The 20,000-nt window shown below is 35.6% G+C and overlaps 1 protein-coding gene across 3 annotated transcripts in view; it reads right to left on the bottom strand.

The window, feature by feature from the left end:
• The window catches only part of Foxp2 (forkhead box P2), a 571,048-nt gene that overhangs the window by 7,121 nt on the left and 543,927 nt on the right, over window positions 1–20,000 (bottom strand). For all 3 annotated transcript variants that reach the window (XM_055612683.1, XM_055612681.1, XM_055612682.1), the window contains 2 exons: window positions 19,738–19,807; window positions 18,816–18,979 (listed from right to left, as the gene is read on the bottom strand). In XM_055612683.1, coding sequence (XP_055468658.1) covers window positions 18,816–18,979; window positions 19,738–19,807 — 234 coding nt within the window. The remainder of the gene's footprint in view (window positions 1–18,815; window positions 18,980–19,737; window positions 19,808–20,000) is intronic.

The following is a 20,000-nucleotide window of genomic DNA, read 5'->3' as shown; positions in this document are numbered from 1 at the left end:
AGAACACTGAAATTTCTCAATGTTCCTACTGTATCAAGCAACTACCAGCTTTCCTCTCTCAGTTCTCGGTACAGATGGCTCTCTGGGGATAGTTTAGAGACCATGGGAAGTGGCCATTACAAGGCCGTTATTGAATGCTGTGGGGTAAATCATGAAATTACACTGTTACGCACACAAATAGAAAGCCAAGAAGAGTCTGTCATTGACATTTAACGAAACTGAAGTTATTGTGCTTTTACTTTCACATGAGAAGTTGTGTTAAATACAAAGCCTGGCACTATTGATGGAAAGCTTTATTGGTGTGCTTTTAAATCTTCAAGTTTCTATTGATATTCTGTACAACAAAATACAAAATAAAACTAGTCACTGGCAAAAATTACTGTTGACAGAACAATTTATGAATGAGGAAATACCAATTTTTAATATATACCTAGAATCAACTTAATAACATTTGCAGGACAATTTACTTTTTTTTTTACCTAATAAAAGATAGCTGAGTTGATTTGTGAATAGGCAATGTGTGTAATTAGCAAAATGTGCATCATTGGTAGAAAGGGAAGCTCTATTTATACATGGGTGTGCTATAGGCCATATATATATATATATATATATATATATATATATATATATATGTATACTGTTGTGACTAAAAAAATTGCCAACTGAATTCAACTGTTTGTTTTTATTGAACTACCAGTTTGAATAAAACAATGGATGAGCCGACTAGCTATTATGGTACCACGCACGTATGTCTAGAACTTTAAGCATTTATTAAATCCATTGTTAATATTCCCCAAGTACTCTCTAAAATATACAAATGAAACACTTTAATGAGATTACTTGTGAAAGTTCATATTCATTTAATGACTTTCATAAAAATGACATTTTGATTTAATAATAGTTATAAGTTGTATTTATAATTTTAGATTTTCCCAATTCAATCTAGGACTCAGAACATTTTAGTGAATAGCAAACTCTAAGTACTGGAGATAATTAGAATAAACTCCTAAGGCTAATATAATAGCGACCTTTTTCCTAATTACACCTGATAAATGACCTGTGTATATTCAAAACTTTTAAGTTTCAATAGGTTTTTCAAGATATTATGTAACTATCAGAATGTATAAACCAGGAATCAAGATGCATGCCTGGAATGTCAGCCCTCAGGAGGTTGAGGCACAATACTAGTAAATTTGATGCTAGCCTGAACTACATAGTGAGATGCTGACTCAGCACACCAGAGGGCATGGTCCTTAAGCCCATTTCTTTATTTGGATCTTCTTACAGTCTTAGCTAAAGGCTTGGCTTCCTGTGTCTCAATGTCTCCTCAACAAGACTTGAGACTCTGAAGGGACGCAGAAAGTCCCCTCACTGGCAGCTTCCTTTTAGTCCACTTCTACCATCTGGCTTACATGTGTTTTTGTAGGATTTTATTTACTTGAGAACATTATGGACAATTCTCCACTTCTCAATAAAGAGTAATAACAAGCAGAAAGTATCATTAAAACAGAAGCAACAAACTTTGTAAAAGGATAACTTCAAAGTTAGAGTCCCTTGCATCATCAGAATACTTTAAAACACAAAGAATTTTTTCATTACCTCATTGTCCTATACAAAATATACAACTGAATTTAGACATGGGTATTGGCAACAAAACAAAACGAAACAAAACAACAACAACAAAAAAAAACCAAGTTAAAACACTGCAGCACTCCTAGCAACCTATTATCTAACTCGTGTCTACGAAATAAGGTTGTAAGTAACAAGCTACATCTGGAAGTCAAGTCTTCCTCCTCAAGCGTGGTCTTAGTGCCTTCTCCAAGTCACTGTGCTCCTGCTCACTCAACCGTGGTTCACAACCAACACATACCCAGCCTGGACTTCCGTACAAAATCCTGCCCAGTAATAACCCCTACCCCATTATTTAAGGACTGATGGATATAGAGTTAACTCACTGTACACTTGACCCATCCAAGTTATACCTATCTTCTTGAACCCTCTGAACATTTTTAAAATTGCTTATGACAGTATTCTAATATTATGACAATATTCTAATATTATGACAATATTCTTGCTTCCATCCCATGGAGTCTTTGAATCACAAACTGCATCAGATTTGAGGATGTTTTATTTAAGTTTCTGTTTCTCAGGTCAAAAGACAAAAGACAAGGATTTTCAAGTGTTTGAAACCAACCAGCACACATGCTAGGCTCTACAGTATTTTTTAGAAAGTTCTTATTTTAGCTGTTCCGTACTGCTTTCATCATACCCAATCACTGACCTCTTCATAGTGGCAGTGGGAACCTGTCTTGCTGACTAGATTGTAAAGTTTAGAGATGAGGACACTCACACACAGCAAGCCCCTAGTCAATGCAGCTGACTGGCTAGAGTACCTTCATGTCAGTAAGCATTTTCTTTACACTAACTTCAAAAGAAATACACTGTGTCTACCCACTAGAATCAAGTATTCCTGGAGCCTTTTCTATTCAGAATTAGGTGATGAAGAACCAGAAAGAGATAAATAAAAATGTTCTTTTATGGTTATGGTTTTGATCTGATAATTCATTAACATCATCCAAATCAAAATCAGTAATTATTTCAGGTTAACTGAAATACCAGATTGTCACCAATATAATGTCTAAGGAAGTTGCAGGAGTGATTTGAGCATCCTAGAGAACAAACCTGCTTTGAAGTTACAGCTCCTATGTCTAAATATTGGTAGGATCTTACTCAAGAGAAATACAACATTGATTATGATTATCTGTAATATTAGCATAGGCTATTGTTTCTTTCCTCAACATGTTCACCTGCATGTTTTGTCGAGGAGAAGAAATAGAACTTAGTCTCTCTCTTTTTCTCTCTCTCACACACAGACATGCACACACACGTGCGCACACACACACACACACACACACACAAACACACACAAACACTCCTTTTGTGTGTTAGGGTTTATAGAGAATTAGTTTACTCTTGTGTCTGCCAATAATATCTTTCTCTTCTTGCTTCCATCCCAGGGATGCTAAATTTGTTTATGATTAAAAACCCAATGTACACTTTTGTTGCATTCATTTTCTACACATTTCAACATACCTTGTGCAGCATAATTAAGATCGCTTTTGGGAAAAAAAAAAAAGCCCCCTCTCTGTCTTAGCAAAACACATGATAACTTAAGTAAAAGAAAAAAAAAAAAAGACCTTGCCTTTTGCTACCCAGTGCTTCTCAACAGAGCTGCTGCTCAGGTGGAATCATCTGAAGGATTTTAATTACAAGGGAGTCATTCAGCACAATAGGTTTCTATGTATTTAGTATTTTGATTAATTTGGGAATGTAGCATAAGGAATACTGAGCAGTTTAGTCATCTCATTTATAATCTTCAGTCATGCAGCAATGACTACGTAGTTAAGAATATAGTGGTCTCTGGGGACAGAATACTCGGGTTTGAAGCTGGGCTCTTTTCCTAATAGGTCAGTGAAGGTCCTATGATCTTACTGTACCCATGTTTTTTTTCAGTCATAGACAAGAGACACACAAAGATTTATCTTTTGCAATTTCTATGAAAGGTAAACGTACGTATATGTAAATATACTTCTATCATTACATATGTTATATATTTATAAATTACATATTCATAAAATACATAGGTTACACATATAAAAATATGTAAAAATGGGAATAATGTGATTCCATGCCTGGGTCATAAGTGGTATACAAATATTAGATATGGTCATAATATACATAAAACCTTTTTTTATGTATGTTTTAAACACAGAAATTGATGGTTAAATATTGTATGGACTTTTTTTCCTAAAAAATATTTTAGTACTTCTCTCCAAAAAAAAATATTATCAATATCTTAAAATGTCATAAGACAAAAAACAAAACAAAACAAAACAAAAAACTACTTGTGGCACATAATTCAGATGCCAGTTACAAACCCCAAAATGATGAGCTACTTTTCCTTAAAAGAATAAGGAAAGAAAACAAATAACACAATCTGCTACTACAATTATTAAAAAGAATGGTTAATGAACACGTTCCTGAACGCCACAATGCAAAGCCAAAAGCTCAGGTCACGTCTCTGATCATTTTACATCACATGGAAAGCTAATTTCAAAGGAGAGGAGCCAGCGCTGACACGCACTGCCCAGAGAGCTTCTGCACTCATTCTCCTCCGTCATCCATCACAGGGCTCATCATTAGCTTGTCATTAAAATCATTAACATACGTGCACTGAGTGGTCCAGGATTGTATCACATTTGCTGTGTACACGGGGGCTTACTCAGTTCTGATAATACACACTGAGCTAGAAAACCTAGAATAGATGATTACAATGCAAATTTTAAGAAATATAGCATTTTTATGTGTATGTATAGTTTATGTATATGTAATAAACATATATTTAATATATTTGTATATGTCTATTAAAATACATTTTCTGCCAGAAATTCCTTGATCTTTATGTTTGAATCAAATCCCCTGTATATGAAAGATGTCAAAGCTTCAATCACATTTTGCTTTGTTTTGGTAAATTGCCACTTTCTGTCTTATTGGTATTTTGATTTTGTTTTTTTTGTGCGGTTTTGTTTCTTTATTTCTTGCTCTTTGTTTTTGTTTTCTTTTTGTGAGAAAGAGTGGAGGAGTAAAAGGAAAGAGAAAGAGAGTTGTGGAGGGAGGTGGAGAGGTTCTGGGAGAAGCTGTGTGGGGGAAACATGATCAAATACATTGTATGAAAAAATTAGTTTAAAGAAGCTTCAATTGTACTTTGTTAAGGAAACCAGATAATATTACCAACATTTTCTCTTGCCAATATTGATTGAACAAAACTTTATGCCATGTTTCTATGTGGTTTTTACTCTCTACCTAAGAATCTAGAATGGGAGATAACACATACTCAAAAATCCCAGTTTTCCAGGAATAAAGCTTCTAAGAAAAGCGGGAATCAACAGATACAGGAGTTCCTAGGTGAAAGAGATTGTTTTCCTCGGAGAATTACTCTAATCAACTAAATATATATACATACCTGGTGGAATTTATTAAAGAGAGTAAAGCAAAGAAACGGTAAAACCCACACGGTGTGGTTGTAATTGTTGGCCCTCTTGCTTATAAAACTCTTTCCACACTTGAAGATTCAGGCATTTATCATCACAGATACTTTAATGCTTTTAGTGCTTCCCTCTGCTCAGAATTTCAGTGGTCCTGTACATTAAACTTCAGTTCTTACAAAAGCCGTAATAATAAAGTGGATGTTACTTCCAAAGAATAGAATTTAACAGTTTATAAGAATAAAATACATAACATTTGAAACACTGCAGATATACCTTATTAAAAGTTATAAACACCCAAAAACATTCTGCTTGGGTTTACTGATCTTCATTGTTGCATTTATCAGACCTTCAACAAAGCATATTATCTGTAGCGCATGCTCATAGTAGCACTGGTGTTTAGAATAAATATGCTTCCCAATCATTCTTTTACCAGTTACAGCCTAGTGTCTATCACATCTCTGTATTATTAGAGAGAAGCACACAAACCTTGGTGTAGGAAGGGAGAAGCGTAATAAGATCTACCTTTTATAATCAATTTCATAGTCCTTCCAAACCATGGAAAATCCCACATGTACTTTTAAGTGGATATTAAAGTAACTTCAGCTTTTATTTTTCTAAGTCAATTATTTACTATGTTAATAATGGATATTTCTTCAAACTAGACTATAGTACTTCATTATGAATGCTTTAAAATTACTTTGTCCAGGAAGGAGAGACTTTAAGTTCAACTGCTCCACTTTAGTTCACCAGTCAGCAGTTACTGTAGAAAAGCAATGATTTAGTTTTTCTGCATGATGAAAGCATGATGCCTCACAACTTGATGCAATTTGTACTTAGGAGGGGTTTAGTAATATTTGAATCTTCCTTAAGTAAAAGACTCAGTTAATGTTGGCGAATTATAATAACTTCTATTATTTCATAACAAAGTGAGAAAATAAAACCATTCAGTACTTTTAGGCGGACAAAAGTTATCTCTTGTTATAAGTGGGAGAAAAAATAAAGCATTTGATATACGTACAAACATGGAGAAGAGGAGAGATTTCTGACCTCATAAGTCTCTAAAAAGTTGTGTGTTTTTATATTTATTTATTTCCTTTTATGTATATGAGTATTCTGCCTTAATGTATATATGTGTACCCCATCTGAGCCTGGTGACTAAAGATGTCAGTAGAAGGAATCAGAGTCCTGTAAATAGACAGAATAGATGGTCATAAGCCACCATGCTGGAAATTGAACCCAGGTCTTCTGAAAGAACAAGTGCTATTGAGTTCTGAATCATCTCTCCATCCCCAGTTTTTTATAATTTTCAATTATATGGAGGAAATAACACACACTCTACTCAATATGATATAATAGAAACAGTGATGACCACCCTAGCAGAGGCAATGCGAAGGAAGGGAAGGCAGACCTTGAGAATGAGAACTCTGAGTATTTTGTGAGGTGGGTGCATGTTTTTGGATAGGATTTTCAGTATTTGAAAATTGTTACACAGAGGAAAGAGAAAGAACAGAGTAGAAATGGAAAAACAGAGAAAGTCTTACATAAATTATCAAAGTCATGGGGGGGTCTGCTAATATAATAACTAAAAAGTTACAAAATTAGAACAAGATCAAACAATGAAAAGCCTTTAGCTGCATCTCAGAAAGTGTAGAGTTCTGCTCTTTCAGGGGAAGGCTATTATAAGTTAGGAGTAGAGAAATGATAAGGTTGGAGGTTTAGAATTGCTTTGCACAGTATAAATAGAATGTAGAACAGTGAGAAGAGGAATACCAGAAAGGAGCTTTCCAACGCAGTGCAATAAGATGCTCACAGCCAGGACAAATGTAACGGGGCACTAGATATGGTGGGAAAGAACAATTTAGGTTGCAGGTTGTGGAGTAAAATGTTTTGCATTTTTGGGTTCTAAAATCTATATATATGTGAAAGGCTCCCCACTATATTCTACCAAAAACACAGGAATAGCTCATTATATATATATATATATATATATATATATATATATATATATATATATATATATATATATATATATATATATATATATATCAATACACATAGTTTTTGATGCTCAAGAAGGTATATGTATGACCTCAGAAGGCCTCGGTATTACTAGAGAAGATGACAGATAATGAAGGTGAATTTACCACAAGTCTCAGTAATTCCAACATTAGTGCCATCAATGGCCTCAATAATATTGCTTCATGCTTTCTGGACACATTACTTATATCTAATTTTCAGAATGTGTTCTTATGTCACTGTGAGGAAAATATTTTTAAATGACTGCTTTAAGAAAAGGGCATTCCGTTTTGCTTTCCCAAACTAAAAATAATTATGTTTCCACATCAAAGTAGCAAAATTAAACTTTAAATGCATTTAATTTTAAGTGATATATAAGGAGATAAAATTGCATGTTTATGTAGTCATGGTTTATATACAGATTGTGAAGTATTTAAATTACTTGAAATATCTATCTATTCAAATAGTTACCATTGTTTATCACAAAAGCTTTCCAAATCAATTCTAGCACATTATCATATACAGTGTCTCTCCAGAACTTCTTAAGAGGTCAGCCTTTTTAATAAATAAATAAATGGGAAAAATGTAACCCATACTCTTGGGCGTCTTCTTGTCACATTTTAAAAACACCTGTGTCTTATGATTTCAGTGAGTAACCAACTCTAAGTCATGGCGCCCAAACTTCTTTCAGTCTTCTGTACCTGTGTCTCTACAAGTGGCCCGGCCAACGCTGAAGATGACCAACGCTCTGAATGACCAACGGTTTAGTCACCTCTCCATTCTTTTCATACAGGGGCTTAAAATGGAAGGGAATCACTTAAAACTGTGATTTGGCTATTAACAGTCAAGTATCAATAATTTCCGTAACACTCAGTCTAAAAACTGACTGTATACTAACCTAACATTTTAACTCTCTCTGCACACAAACACTTCCTTTATCCCTTTGCTTTGGTCTCTGTAACGACCTATGTACTCAGCTGATGGAGAAACTGATACCATGTCACATATATACATTGTTTCACTTGTAAGTGCTCATTAGTGTTTATTTAAAAAAAAAATCAGCTAGTCTTATTTGAGGAATCTGCAAAATAGCGGTTGATTTTTGTATTCTAGTTAATCGCTCAGTTTTCCAGCCACCCTCAGTAAATGCATATTTTCAAACCACAGGGGACAAGTTACATTAATACACTGACTTGTTGCCTAAAGGAACGTGTTGCTTCTTTTGTTGTGAAAATTATAAGGACCTAAGGCATCAGTGAAGGCAGAAGAAATGTTAATGTTTGCCTGCACCCCACAGCAGAGTCACATTATAAGAGGAAAGTTTATCTTTTTAGACTGTGGTCACACAGCCTAATCCTTAGAGGGATGTAAATTTTATTCACTAAATTCTTGTTCAAGACTAAGTTAATGGTCCTGTAAACTCCTCCTGATTTTCTTTTGAATGAGAGAGTCCTATGACTTTCAAAATACACTTAAGTAAGGTCAGACGAGACTCTTACTAGTGCTTTCTCATTTTGGAATATTTCAGAATTATCAAGTCTCATGATTAAATTATATATTTGTTGTCATGGTTTGTGAGAGACCCAGTGATACAATGTGTCTCTGATTAAACCATGAAGCCTGGCATGAGAGCTCAATGGTGGAAGACTTGTTCCTGACTGTGTAAATTCTGAGTTCAATCCCCAGTACCACACACAATCCCTTTATATTGATCAATCGATCGATCAATCACTCTGTCTGGCTCTTTGTATGTAATGTGAATTTGTGTGCATATGTACCCTATGAAGATAGTGTTGAATGTGAAGCCTTAACAATGTATGATATGTATCAACAAATATTATGAAGAGAAATACAATTTATGGCCCAGTCTACAATTTGGACAATTTCAGTGAAAACTGTATCAATGATGTATGAAACTAAATGTTATAAAAGATTGCAAATTCTTATGTGCTCATTATTGGCTACTTCCTCATAACCTTTATCCACATGCCATAGTTATTTGAGAACAGTTACATAAATTTAGCATGGCATATCTGTCTATTTCATATTTGTTTAAATACAATTCCTTTCAAGTAGTTCTATTTGCCAATAACGAAACCCTCTTACTTTCTATGTAACTGTTTTGGATATATAATATTCTAAAATATAAATATAGAATTCTTTAAGACAGATTTAATTTCATGAGAGCAATTGTTTATATTTGCTTCTTTTCCATTGATAATTCTAATTGATTGTAAAGGTGTGAATATAGCAACTTTAGTTATCTTCATTTATATATTCTGCTTGAAATAAGAAACAATGACTCTTTAGAAAAAAATTACTTTCTTGTTAAGGAAATAGAGCTTATCCAACTTATTACAAAAGTAAATTAAAAAGTAAAATTAAAAATTCAAATAAAATGTTTATTTTTTTAAAAGAGAGAGGAAATCATTTGATTAATTCTTAAAAAATGAGAGTTGCTCAGGCTAATATCAGTAAACTTACATTTCTGGACATAAAGAATTTATGTCATTCTACCTAAGATTTTATCTTTTCAAAGTATAATCCAGATTTTGCTGGCTAAAAAGTAGATTATTTTAGTATAAATTTAAAGATATTTTAAAGAAATATTTATTTTTTCAATGCAGAAGAATGAATGACAATATTATTACAACAACCAAGAATAAAATTTGCATCCTCGTTTTACCAAGAGGTTATAAAACAAATTTTTATTAATATATTTCATTTTTGAAAATTATTACCTTACTTACAATGTTCATCATTTTTGTAGATTAAGATACCTGTAATTAAATTTCTAGATCAATTTGGTTAGATCAATCAGTATTGTGATATGAATAAATTGCTTATAGCTACTTCATCTAGGCCAAAACATTATACCAGTCCTACAGAAGTAAAATTCTTTCTATTGATGAAGATGAAAATATTCCTTCCGGGAAGAAGCGACCAACTGGAGTAAACCAATTTTTCTGTATTCCATATACACCATGCAGACGTCATCTTTGCCAGGGTATAAGTAGAAAAAAACCCCTACTAACCTTCTACATCTGTTAGACATAAACAAATAACCTTTTTTAAAATTTAAAGCTGGGATCGAATTATAATACTAGTATATTTAATAAACCTCTTTTATTCTTTTAACATTTTAGGCATTTCAGTATTTGATTGCAAAGTACTGTTATTTTTCAGAAACGTAATACTTTCTCCCTTAAGACGCATTTCAATTATTAACATTGTAGTTTATAATTCTATTCTACATCTTAAATGGATCTGACCTCAAGGTATGGCTCCAAATCCTGTTACAGTCAATAGACATTCTAAGAAGGAAAACAACAACCACAAAAAGCTTGCTTAACGTTATAAAACAGAAGTTTGCAACTGCAAGCATACATCTCAAAATTTCTCTAGGAATTCCTGATTTTACCTGAAGCACTGAATTAAAATTTATTCAAATTTATGGAACAATTGTTTAAACAATTGCATACTGCCAAGCAATTTTATGTAGTTTTTCTGTGGCATCTATTGAGAAAATACTCATAACAGAATCAAGATTTCCAGATATTTGAATTTATAAAACTTAGAGTAGTAACAAAAACAGACACGATTTCGTCAACAGATGTAAATATATAAAAACTTATTTTGATCATTGATAATTACAAATGATTGTACCTGATCTCTGAATGAAGCTAATTGTCCATGGATATATACAAGCACTTATATGTTCTGTGTCCCTTCCGTGTATGATTTTCACAAACTTTCACCCACCGGTCTAAGGGCCCTTTTATTCCTCATCTTGACACTTAGCACGTAATGTTGCTCTGCTGTTGCCTCAGCTCGGCTTCGAACCACACCTCTGCACTCTGTCTGGCCTTGTTCCCTGGACCAAGCTTTAGTCTGCAACTGCAGAATGCATGGGCTTATGCACCAGTTTCTATTTAATTTAAATTGACTTCTTGGATGCTGACTTCTTAAAGATCTTGATCTCGTGGTCTTACAGCTGGACACAGGGCACTGAGTAGGTGGATCCTCTGTTCATCCTGACTGCTCCTCATTTTCCCCACTGCCAATCTGCCCGAGGGAAAATGTTCTCCCTCTCAGTTGGCGCTCTGCGAAGCTCTCACCTAGATGTTTTTGTAGGGACTGATTCTCAGCACCTGGACGTCGCATGGTTCCTATTCCTAACTACATCTGTTCTTTGAGACTGGTTGCTCTGGTGGACCTAATACCTTGCTCAGACTAAATCACTGAATTAACTCAAACTTCAGCTGTCGCCTAACCATGCACCACAGAACGTGAGAGTGGAACAGAAAAATAAAAACAATCTTGATCTTTTGGTGTGAAACCAATGCATCACCTGTTTCTCTGATTACCAAAGGGATTGTGGCCTTAATGTTGCAATATAAACGATTAGCAGCAAGATAATACCGTGTGACACCTGCTTGTCTGACCTTTTTGTCTTCTAAATGTTTAGCTGATGTTACTCCAAATCTGAAGAACAGTCTAAGAAACATTCTTCCTTACTAGCAATGTTAAACTCTTTGATTAACTGTGGCTTATATAAGTTATACTAATATCGATCTATATATTCATCTGTCTGTCTTTCTGTCTATCTACCTACCTACCTATCTCTCTATCGATCCATCTATCATCTGCCCGTTAGTTAATTCTGTCCTAATGATAAATCTGCTTATGGGATGCAGAGTCCCTGTGCTTTCTTCTGATTTTATTCACAGTGAAATATTATTAATAATTTATAGAAGTTGTAAGTTTTAATCTCTTTCAAAGGAGTCAAATGTGTACACTTTCTAAGTTCTTTATCAAAGCTAAATTTAAAATTTTGGGGGAACAATTTGTAGATTCTTTCCTCTTTTATGTTGTCTAGAATCATGAAAAAAATAATGTCCAAGCAATATTTGTTCTTTAACTATGTAGAGAATGATTCTTTGACCCTTAGAGACAGAAAATTTCTATGGCTATCCAAACAGAGAAAAAGAAGATGTATTTTCTAATAAATATCTTCTTTAGATATGAAACAGAATCAGTAAGCTACAGTACTATCAGTTAAAGTTGTCTGACACACTTTGCCTAAATTGTGGGATTTCACACCATGGATGTCAGATAGCATCTGTAAAGTTCTATAAAAGCCTTCAAAACTCTATAGGAACCCACAAATTTCCACAATTGGCATGCTGGGGATATCACACATTTTAGCAGAAGATACTGTACCTCTGGTAGGATCTTTTTATTATGAGGACTAGAATGATTTGTAAGTGCCACATACAGGGATTGGAATAATGTCAAAAAGAACAGGAGCCACTGATCCATACTTGCAGCACTTGACAAAGGAGATGAGATGATAAAGAGCTAGCTGGCATCATCATGAGCTCTGCACAATCATTTTGGAAAGAGATCTCAAAGCTAACTAGCAAAGTTAATGAAAAAGTTTAGACATTAAATAAAAATGGAATTAAATCAGAACAAAAATTACAACAGGCCTAGAAAGGTTAGGGGATAAAAATTAAAGATGACGGGAACAGTGTTAATGAGAAAATCCGTGACAACACATGTGAAGCCAAGAAGTACTTTTTAGTTCAGAACTTCGTAATGTGACACAAAGGCCCCAAACAGCAGAAAATAATACCGCCGTCACAGGAGTGAAAACAATGAGAGCGTGCCACTGGCTCAGATTATCAGTCACTTTTAACTGTTTTCCTCAAACGTAGAGCCACGCCACTTTCAACCGCTTTGTCCACAGGGAGATCTAACATCTGTGGGAATTTTATATCAAACATTACCAGCCAAAGGAGTAGGATCTGCAAAACTTACAAGTGCCTCCAAATGGTAATTTAAAGTTTAAGGAAAGGAATAAGAATTGGGAGACAAAAGGAAATGTTACATATTTGAATGTCATGTTTTATTGTGATTCATGGTGTAGAGCTTCGGGATCATACTAGAAAATGGGGGCCAGGGGGACCCTTTTAGTTATCTTTGTGACAAACTGTTACCAACAGGAGAGTCTCAAGTATAATATATTGGTGTGATTTTACAACTTCTTGAAGGTCTGCAAGAGCCAAAGATGCTGCCAAGATTCCTGAGATATGTGTGAGTCAGGAATTTTGGGGGCATATAGAATACATACTGTCCATAGAGGTGAATATGGCCCCATTGCAATCTTCTACCAACACATACTCCTCTTATGCAACACACATTTTTTTTTACCCCCAAAGTCTGCCTTCGAAAGACACAACACATTTATTTGACAATCTTACACGCAGCAAGCATATTAATGTCCTCTATAGTATATCATTAGTTCTCCGACTTGAGGCATTTTCTCCCAGAAGAAGAAGCAAATAATAATCACTTGCAACCAAGGTCAAACATTTGGCAAGGAGAACTTTTAAATGGTGAGAGAGTGGGGTAGGGGGGGGCTCTAAAACAACATGGAAGAAATTATCTAAAAATCACCAGTAGGAAACACTAACAATCAGAAGGACCCCAGAGGAACAGGCAACTTGTGCCTCCATACAAAGCCAGCTTAGGAAGAACATGCATTTGATGTCTTGATACAGAATTGGAAAGTATAAAAATAAGGATCTCATTTACAATTGCACAAGAGGAGGCGAGTCTGAGCCCACTCATTGGAAATAGGGAGCAATAATGGCTTCATAAAGAACAGACAGCGTGGCTATGCTGATGAGTGTGATGTCATCCTTGAATACCACTGTTTGCCCTAGACTGGAAGAGGAAAGCCTTTAGACTCATTCTACCAGTGCGGGTTCATATTTCAGTTCTGAGCCAAATCTTTCTTCTGTTTTAATCCTAACAAATGTGAGAAGGTAGTAAGTTTAAATTACTTCTGTGTAAATACAGCATCAATGTAACTTTTAAAAGAGTTTTCAAGAAAGTAAATATCCACATAAAGTAGAAAGCTTCCTTTACACCTGTCCATATAATGGATGGTCTGACAGCTCTTTGAACAGTGTTAAAAAATAGAAATTAAAAAAAAAAAAAAAAACATCAAAGGGCTGAGGAGACAGTTCAGTTGGTGAAGTGGAGCAGGCACAGCCTGCTCATGGATCTGCGTTTGGGTCTCCACATTGCTTAGTACTCAGAAAGGGGAACATTGGAGTTATTTATTGGTCTACACTTTTGGTTTTCCTTCCTCAGAGGTCTAGACGGATCATGGATTTTTATTCCTGGAGCTATTACTATGTGAAGCTAAGCTGTTTCCAATGAACATATATTAAAATAAAACAAAACAACAGCCTCCCCCCCCCTTTCTTAAGAAACTAGGCGGTAACCTAGGGTTCTCTGTAGAATGAACATGCCTGTCTCATGCACATCCAGAAGCCACAGTCTTAGCTCAAGAAATGGTATGAGGAGCCAGCCTTTTGGAAGCAAGAAGCTGAGGTTAGACTGTTACAGAGAAATTAGTTTGGAAAGCCTCTCGGGACATAGAATCAGAATTTATGCAAGAGAAAACTGCTACAAAACAAAGGACAGAAAAAAAAAGTTTCAGACAAACTATAATTTTTTGGGGGGTGGGGGGGGGGAAGCTTTCCTTTACAAAAATAAAATTTTGTTGTGGAAGGACAGTTAGAAAAGAAGAGTGGAGTATGTGGGGAAACAGCATATCCAAACATTTCTAACCAGCCCACAGCTGTCCTTTTATTCTCATGATTCATGTCTCTACCAACCTCAATACACGCACATTCAACCACATCACTATAATGGCATTGGATAGAAATCTAAAAAAACTAAACATTTCTGGTGTTTTTATCACTCCCAGAATCTCAGGACATTTAATTTCTTAGACTCCACATGCAAAATTGTGAATTGCAAAAATCACCATTTTCATTTCTACCCTTTCTTCTCTTTTACATTGATTTTTGGGGGGCCTATGAGTTCTCCTCATTTTCTTCTTAGAATACAGTTAGGTGCCTTTTCTTGCCTTTATTTTAAAACACTTATTGGATTAATTTGTTGCTTTCCACTTCTGGTATTTAATTTAAAGCAGATACTATGGTAATAGAGCCTCCAAAAACAAATCTGCTACATCCAGCTCTCCTAATTCAAAAACCTCCCAACACGATTGCTTTCAAGACATGGCACATGCAGTGTGGTTTCAGCTGGTTTGCTTTCTATTGAATGACACTGACTGTACCAAACCCGAACTCACAACACTGAACAGGCTCCCCTCCGGTGAGCACAAACACCATGGCTTGCTATTCAGTCATTTCAGAGTCTGGTCTCATCTTTATTTATTCCAAACTCTGTATTTACTTATGTGTTCCAAATTCCTGTCCAATCCAATTCTCCCTGTTTCAAGGCACATGAGTTACTAATTCTGGGTTGGTATTATTCTCTCCGTTAGAGTTGTTCACTGGCAGCAACTTCCGTTATCTTCATATGCCTCTAATCCTTTACCCACTGATTCTGTGTAATGAGCTCCATACAATAAATTATCTGTTAAATTGCCTCATCTCTCTCTCTGTCTTCCCCTCATCCCCACCCCCATGTCGCCCGCTCTAAGACAGGGTTTCTTTGTGTGGCTCTTGCTGTCTTGGACCTCACTCTGTAGACCAGGCTGTCCTTGAATTCACAGAGATCTACCTGCCTCTGCCTCCTGAGTGCTGGGATTAAAGATGTGCACCACCACCATCCAGCAAATCCCCTCACTTTTAATGGGATGCTTACATTGTAGATTTATAAGACAGGTAGGAGTGACAGTAAAGATACTGCTTTGGCAAAAACTATCTCTAAATGTTTGTAGTGGATAGAAGGCATAAAAACTGCAAACTGTGTTTTGTGTTGATTTCAGTCTCATTTAAGATTGCAATGAGATAGTACAACAGGTCCTATCAATAAGTGCCCAGGGAGGAAGACAGCACGAAAAGTATCATTATGTTCCAGGCACTCGGTTTATTTGCATACATTTCATGCAGTCGGTATTACTGAAATTTCAGCAAGAAAAAAGAATGGGAAGAAAAAGAAGTCAAGGAAAGAAAACACGTCCATTCTCACTGGGTACTGAGTGCTGCATCGGGTGCTGGGCCGCTAACAATTCATCACATTTGGCTGCACTGAAGCACAACAACCCCTTCCAAAACAACACGTACCGTGAATGCACTCAAGAACACAAAAAATACCACAGAAATGTTTCATAAGATAGGTTTTTTGTTTCTATTCAACCTCCAAATTCTCTGAACTGTATTCAGTTAGATGTAAACAAATTTTAATTGATTGAACCATGTTAAGAATTTTACCTTGCTTTTCCTCTTAATAAACACAAAATGCTTAAAATTCACTGGAAATAAACATCTCAGAGGGGTAAAGTTGAAGATGCAGAATGCTGAGGTTCAGATATCTACCAATATCTGAACAATCTACAAAACGTTAATGGAGCAGCACAAAGAGATTGGAAGTATCAATGTTGACTCAATATTTTGCAGGATAATTACAGACTTGATTTTCATTTATATTACCCGAGAAAAGAGAAGATACGTGATCCTTCCCATTTTTACCTTTTCTGAAATCTATTTCCTACCAAGAAAGGGAGGCTCTGCTTTCATCTATGGAAAACAAATACAGGTATTTTTCCTATGTATTGATTCATGTCAGTATTTATACATAATACATTAACTGAATTTTTATATGAACTGATAACATTACTATACCAGACATTAAATACAACTTAATATTATTTTTATACTACTATTTTTTTAGATAGTTCATGATTAAACTTTAAATTAAAAATAAACTAAATTATGGGAACTACCAGTTGTCAAGTGAAAAAATACCAGGAGCCTAGCAAAGCCATTATTTAGTCCGATTATTATTTCAGGCTCTAAAATACAATGTTTAATAAACTATTTTATTACATCATTAATTTTTTTATGTCAAAATTCTTAGCACTGGACGATCAAACTTGTGACGATCACTTCCGTGTGCGTCTTCCTGCACGTGGTTTGTGTCATCCTCCACTTACTGCACAGGAGCAAGGGAGGACAAGCCGCAGCTCACACACCGCTTTTCCAAACGCACACCTTTCATATGGCTCCCATTCTCAAATGGAGAGAAACAGGATCTAACTCTTGTTGGGTATTTAAAGATGAATTCTCTTAGCATTTGCATAGGAGTGAGCATGAGCACAGTCAGGAGAGCAGCTGAAAGGAAAAGCCTCCAGCTACCCCCGCCTGGCTGACAGCGTGATGATGCAGGATGGGAGAACTTTTGTCTGGTTGCTCATTTTCCTGGCTCAGAGTACGGCTGGTCTCGAGAGCATATACTCGTGTTCTTTTTACTTGGAGTTTTATCACTTCTTTTGTATTATTTAATACAACTAAAGACACCTCCAAAAGACAGATTTTTTCCATTTTGGAAAAGTAATGGCTTGGAATCTGGAGAAACACTTTAATGACTGCAGTGTGTTTTTTGCAAAGACGATAGAGTGAAAGAACCATACATCAATTAGGCATACAGTCTCAAAGACATTCATATGTCAAACAGCGTAGGATATTTTAAAAAATCAACAAAATCATAACTTGTGAAAGGTCTAATGAAAATGGGTATATGGCAGAGATATCTGTATCTATGTATTTATCTTTCAGGCCTTAGACTAAATACTTAATAAGGGAGAAGAGTCCAGTGTGGTAGCATATGCCTACAAGTCCTGCAGCGCTTAGGAGGCTAAGGCAGGAGGACTGTTGAGACTACAATTCTGTGCTACAATTTGAGACACTGTCTCAAAAGCAAAACAAAAGATAAAATAGCATCACAAAGAATTAAATGTCAAAATGAAAGCAGGGAGTAACCTTGTATCAATAATGTGAAGTTAAACAGAGCACAGCCATAACATCGGAATGTCCCTGACTGCTAAGAATCACATACTTCATCACTCAGCTATAATTATTTCTCCAGGAATTCTCATCTCTCATCTCTCATCTCATCTTTCTTGTTTTTAGTAAACAAGAAACTGATATGCCTGACACTAGTGAATAAGACCTGATATTTAAAAAGTGTCATACACTTTTCTGAAATCTACAATACATCAATTTTTAATACTTCTACTCTCTCAGCTCCATTAAGGAGATGGTAGGGGAAAGATTTTAGAGTAATTAATGATATAGTTAGATGCTAAATATTAATAGGAATCGTAGTCTTGCATAAAATATAACATATAAACCTTGCCAATACAGACGCACCAGTAATTAAACTTGAATATGTAATTACACTGATTTATAAGACAGGCAAAAAGTTACACTTCACCGGCTTCTGTGTAAACTGTGGCTAACAGTTAAACTTTGCATTTTACGGTTTGTAAAAATGGGCAAAGTCTTGACTACAGTTCATAAATGGTTTAGAGTCCTGTAACAGTAGTAAAAATTATCACAACTTACCCTGTCATGAATATTCTTGTTATACCATGCAAGCCCAACTGTGATAATGGCCCATAAGATGGAGACTCATCAGAGACAGTGCCTAATGCCCAACAGGACGTTAGTAGTGCTAAGAATCTGTAGACGAATGCTGCCAACACTAGCTATGGGGCACCTGAGGTAATCTCTAGGATGTATTAACAACAATCTAGACCTACTTTTCACATCGTGGTCATGGTATAATCCAACTCCGCTAAAGCCTCTGTGTTTTCACTTATATGCCGTGATAAACTTCAGGAAAAAAAACCAAAACATGTCAAATTCAGCAGCATCTGAATACATGCGCACCCCTTTTGGGAACCTGTTAACCACTTACATGTGTGGCTGAGGCGAGCATCCCGGACTGCTGTTCCCATTGCTGTCGATGTGGTCCAGGGAACCATTGAGGTCTTCATGGACGGCCTGCAGGAGGCCACTGGAGGCGTTATTGATCAGTCCGGGGTTACTTAGCAAAGGCAAACTGCTCTCTGCCAAGGCAGCCTAGTGGAATGGACAAGGAGCAAAACAGCTTTTAGCACGCGTGCCCTTTTAAGTCACTGGAACCGCGCACATCTCCTTTTAGTGGTTGCACAGTACATCGTAGATGTTTTAGAAGCGCTTACATAAAATGTATGGAACGACAAAATTTCCTAAATGGCCAGTCGCAGACGAGACAACAGGGGCATTAACGTGAACATGTAAACAATAGCTCCCACCGCAAACTTCCTCCACCGCGTGTTAACCTTTCGCATAATGAAATGTTGAATCCTCACATGTTCAGCAATACTCCAGGATAATATAAGCAGTTGCTCTGCTTTTTAAAAATGACCAGAACTTAACTCAAAATAAAGAAGTCCTGACATTTGCTTCCTCTGCATAAAAATTATATATTATAATTAAACTTTAAAGTTTTTGCCACAAGCACCGTGTTCCCCAACACTATGATGTGAAATCATTTATGACAGCCTGGATAAATATTAATGCATAGCCACATGCATTTGCAAATGCTTCTATCAATCTAGCATTTGCAGAAAAACTGAGTGTTCCAGATTTTGCCACAGGGTGTCCTTCTTGCCTCTTTACATCAAAAGTAGCTTGAATGAGAATCAGTGCTTTTCATAGTACTAGGTACTACAACTTCCTTGGATGATAAACCAACTTTTAAGAACAATCATCATCTCGCCTCAATAGAAAGCCGAACAATAAAGTGTCCAAACATCCAAACAGGACAATAACAGCAATGTACCTAGTGATATTACCTGCAGACTGGCATTAAGAGCTGCCCCGTAACCCAAACTTGTAGGTATATTTTTTACTAAAGTTGGACTTCTGGAAGAAAAAAAAATACATATGACTTATAAATTAAAATATGAAATATGTGGATAAAAATATAAAAATTCCTACTTTACATATCAACTTGGTCCACAAATTAAAGACAAACAAACAAACAACAAAACCAAATAGAATAATTTTACGGTTGTGGGTGCAACTTGGGGCATGAACTTGAGGACACATTTCTGCC

Source organism: Psammomys obesus, unplaced genomic scaffold (assembly GCF_907164565.1).
Source record: "Psammomys obesus unplaced genomic scaffold, mPsaObe1.curated_primary_1811, whole genome shotgun sequence".
Lineage (NCBI taxonomy): Eukaryota > Metazoa > Chordata > Mammalia > Rodentia > Muridae > Psammomys > Psammomys obesus.
Note: the sequence above shows the minus strand (reverse complement) of the source record. Positions and strands in the feature narration are given on the sequence as shown.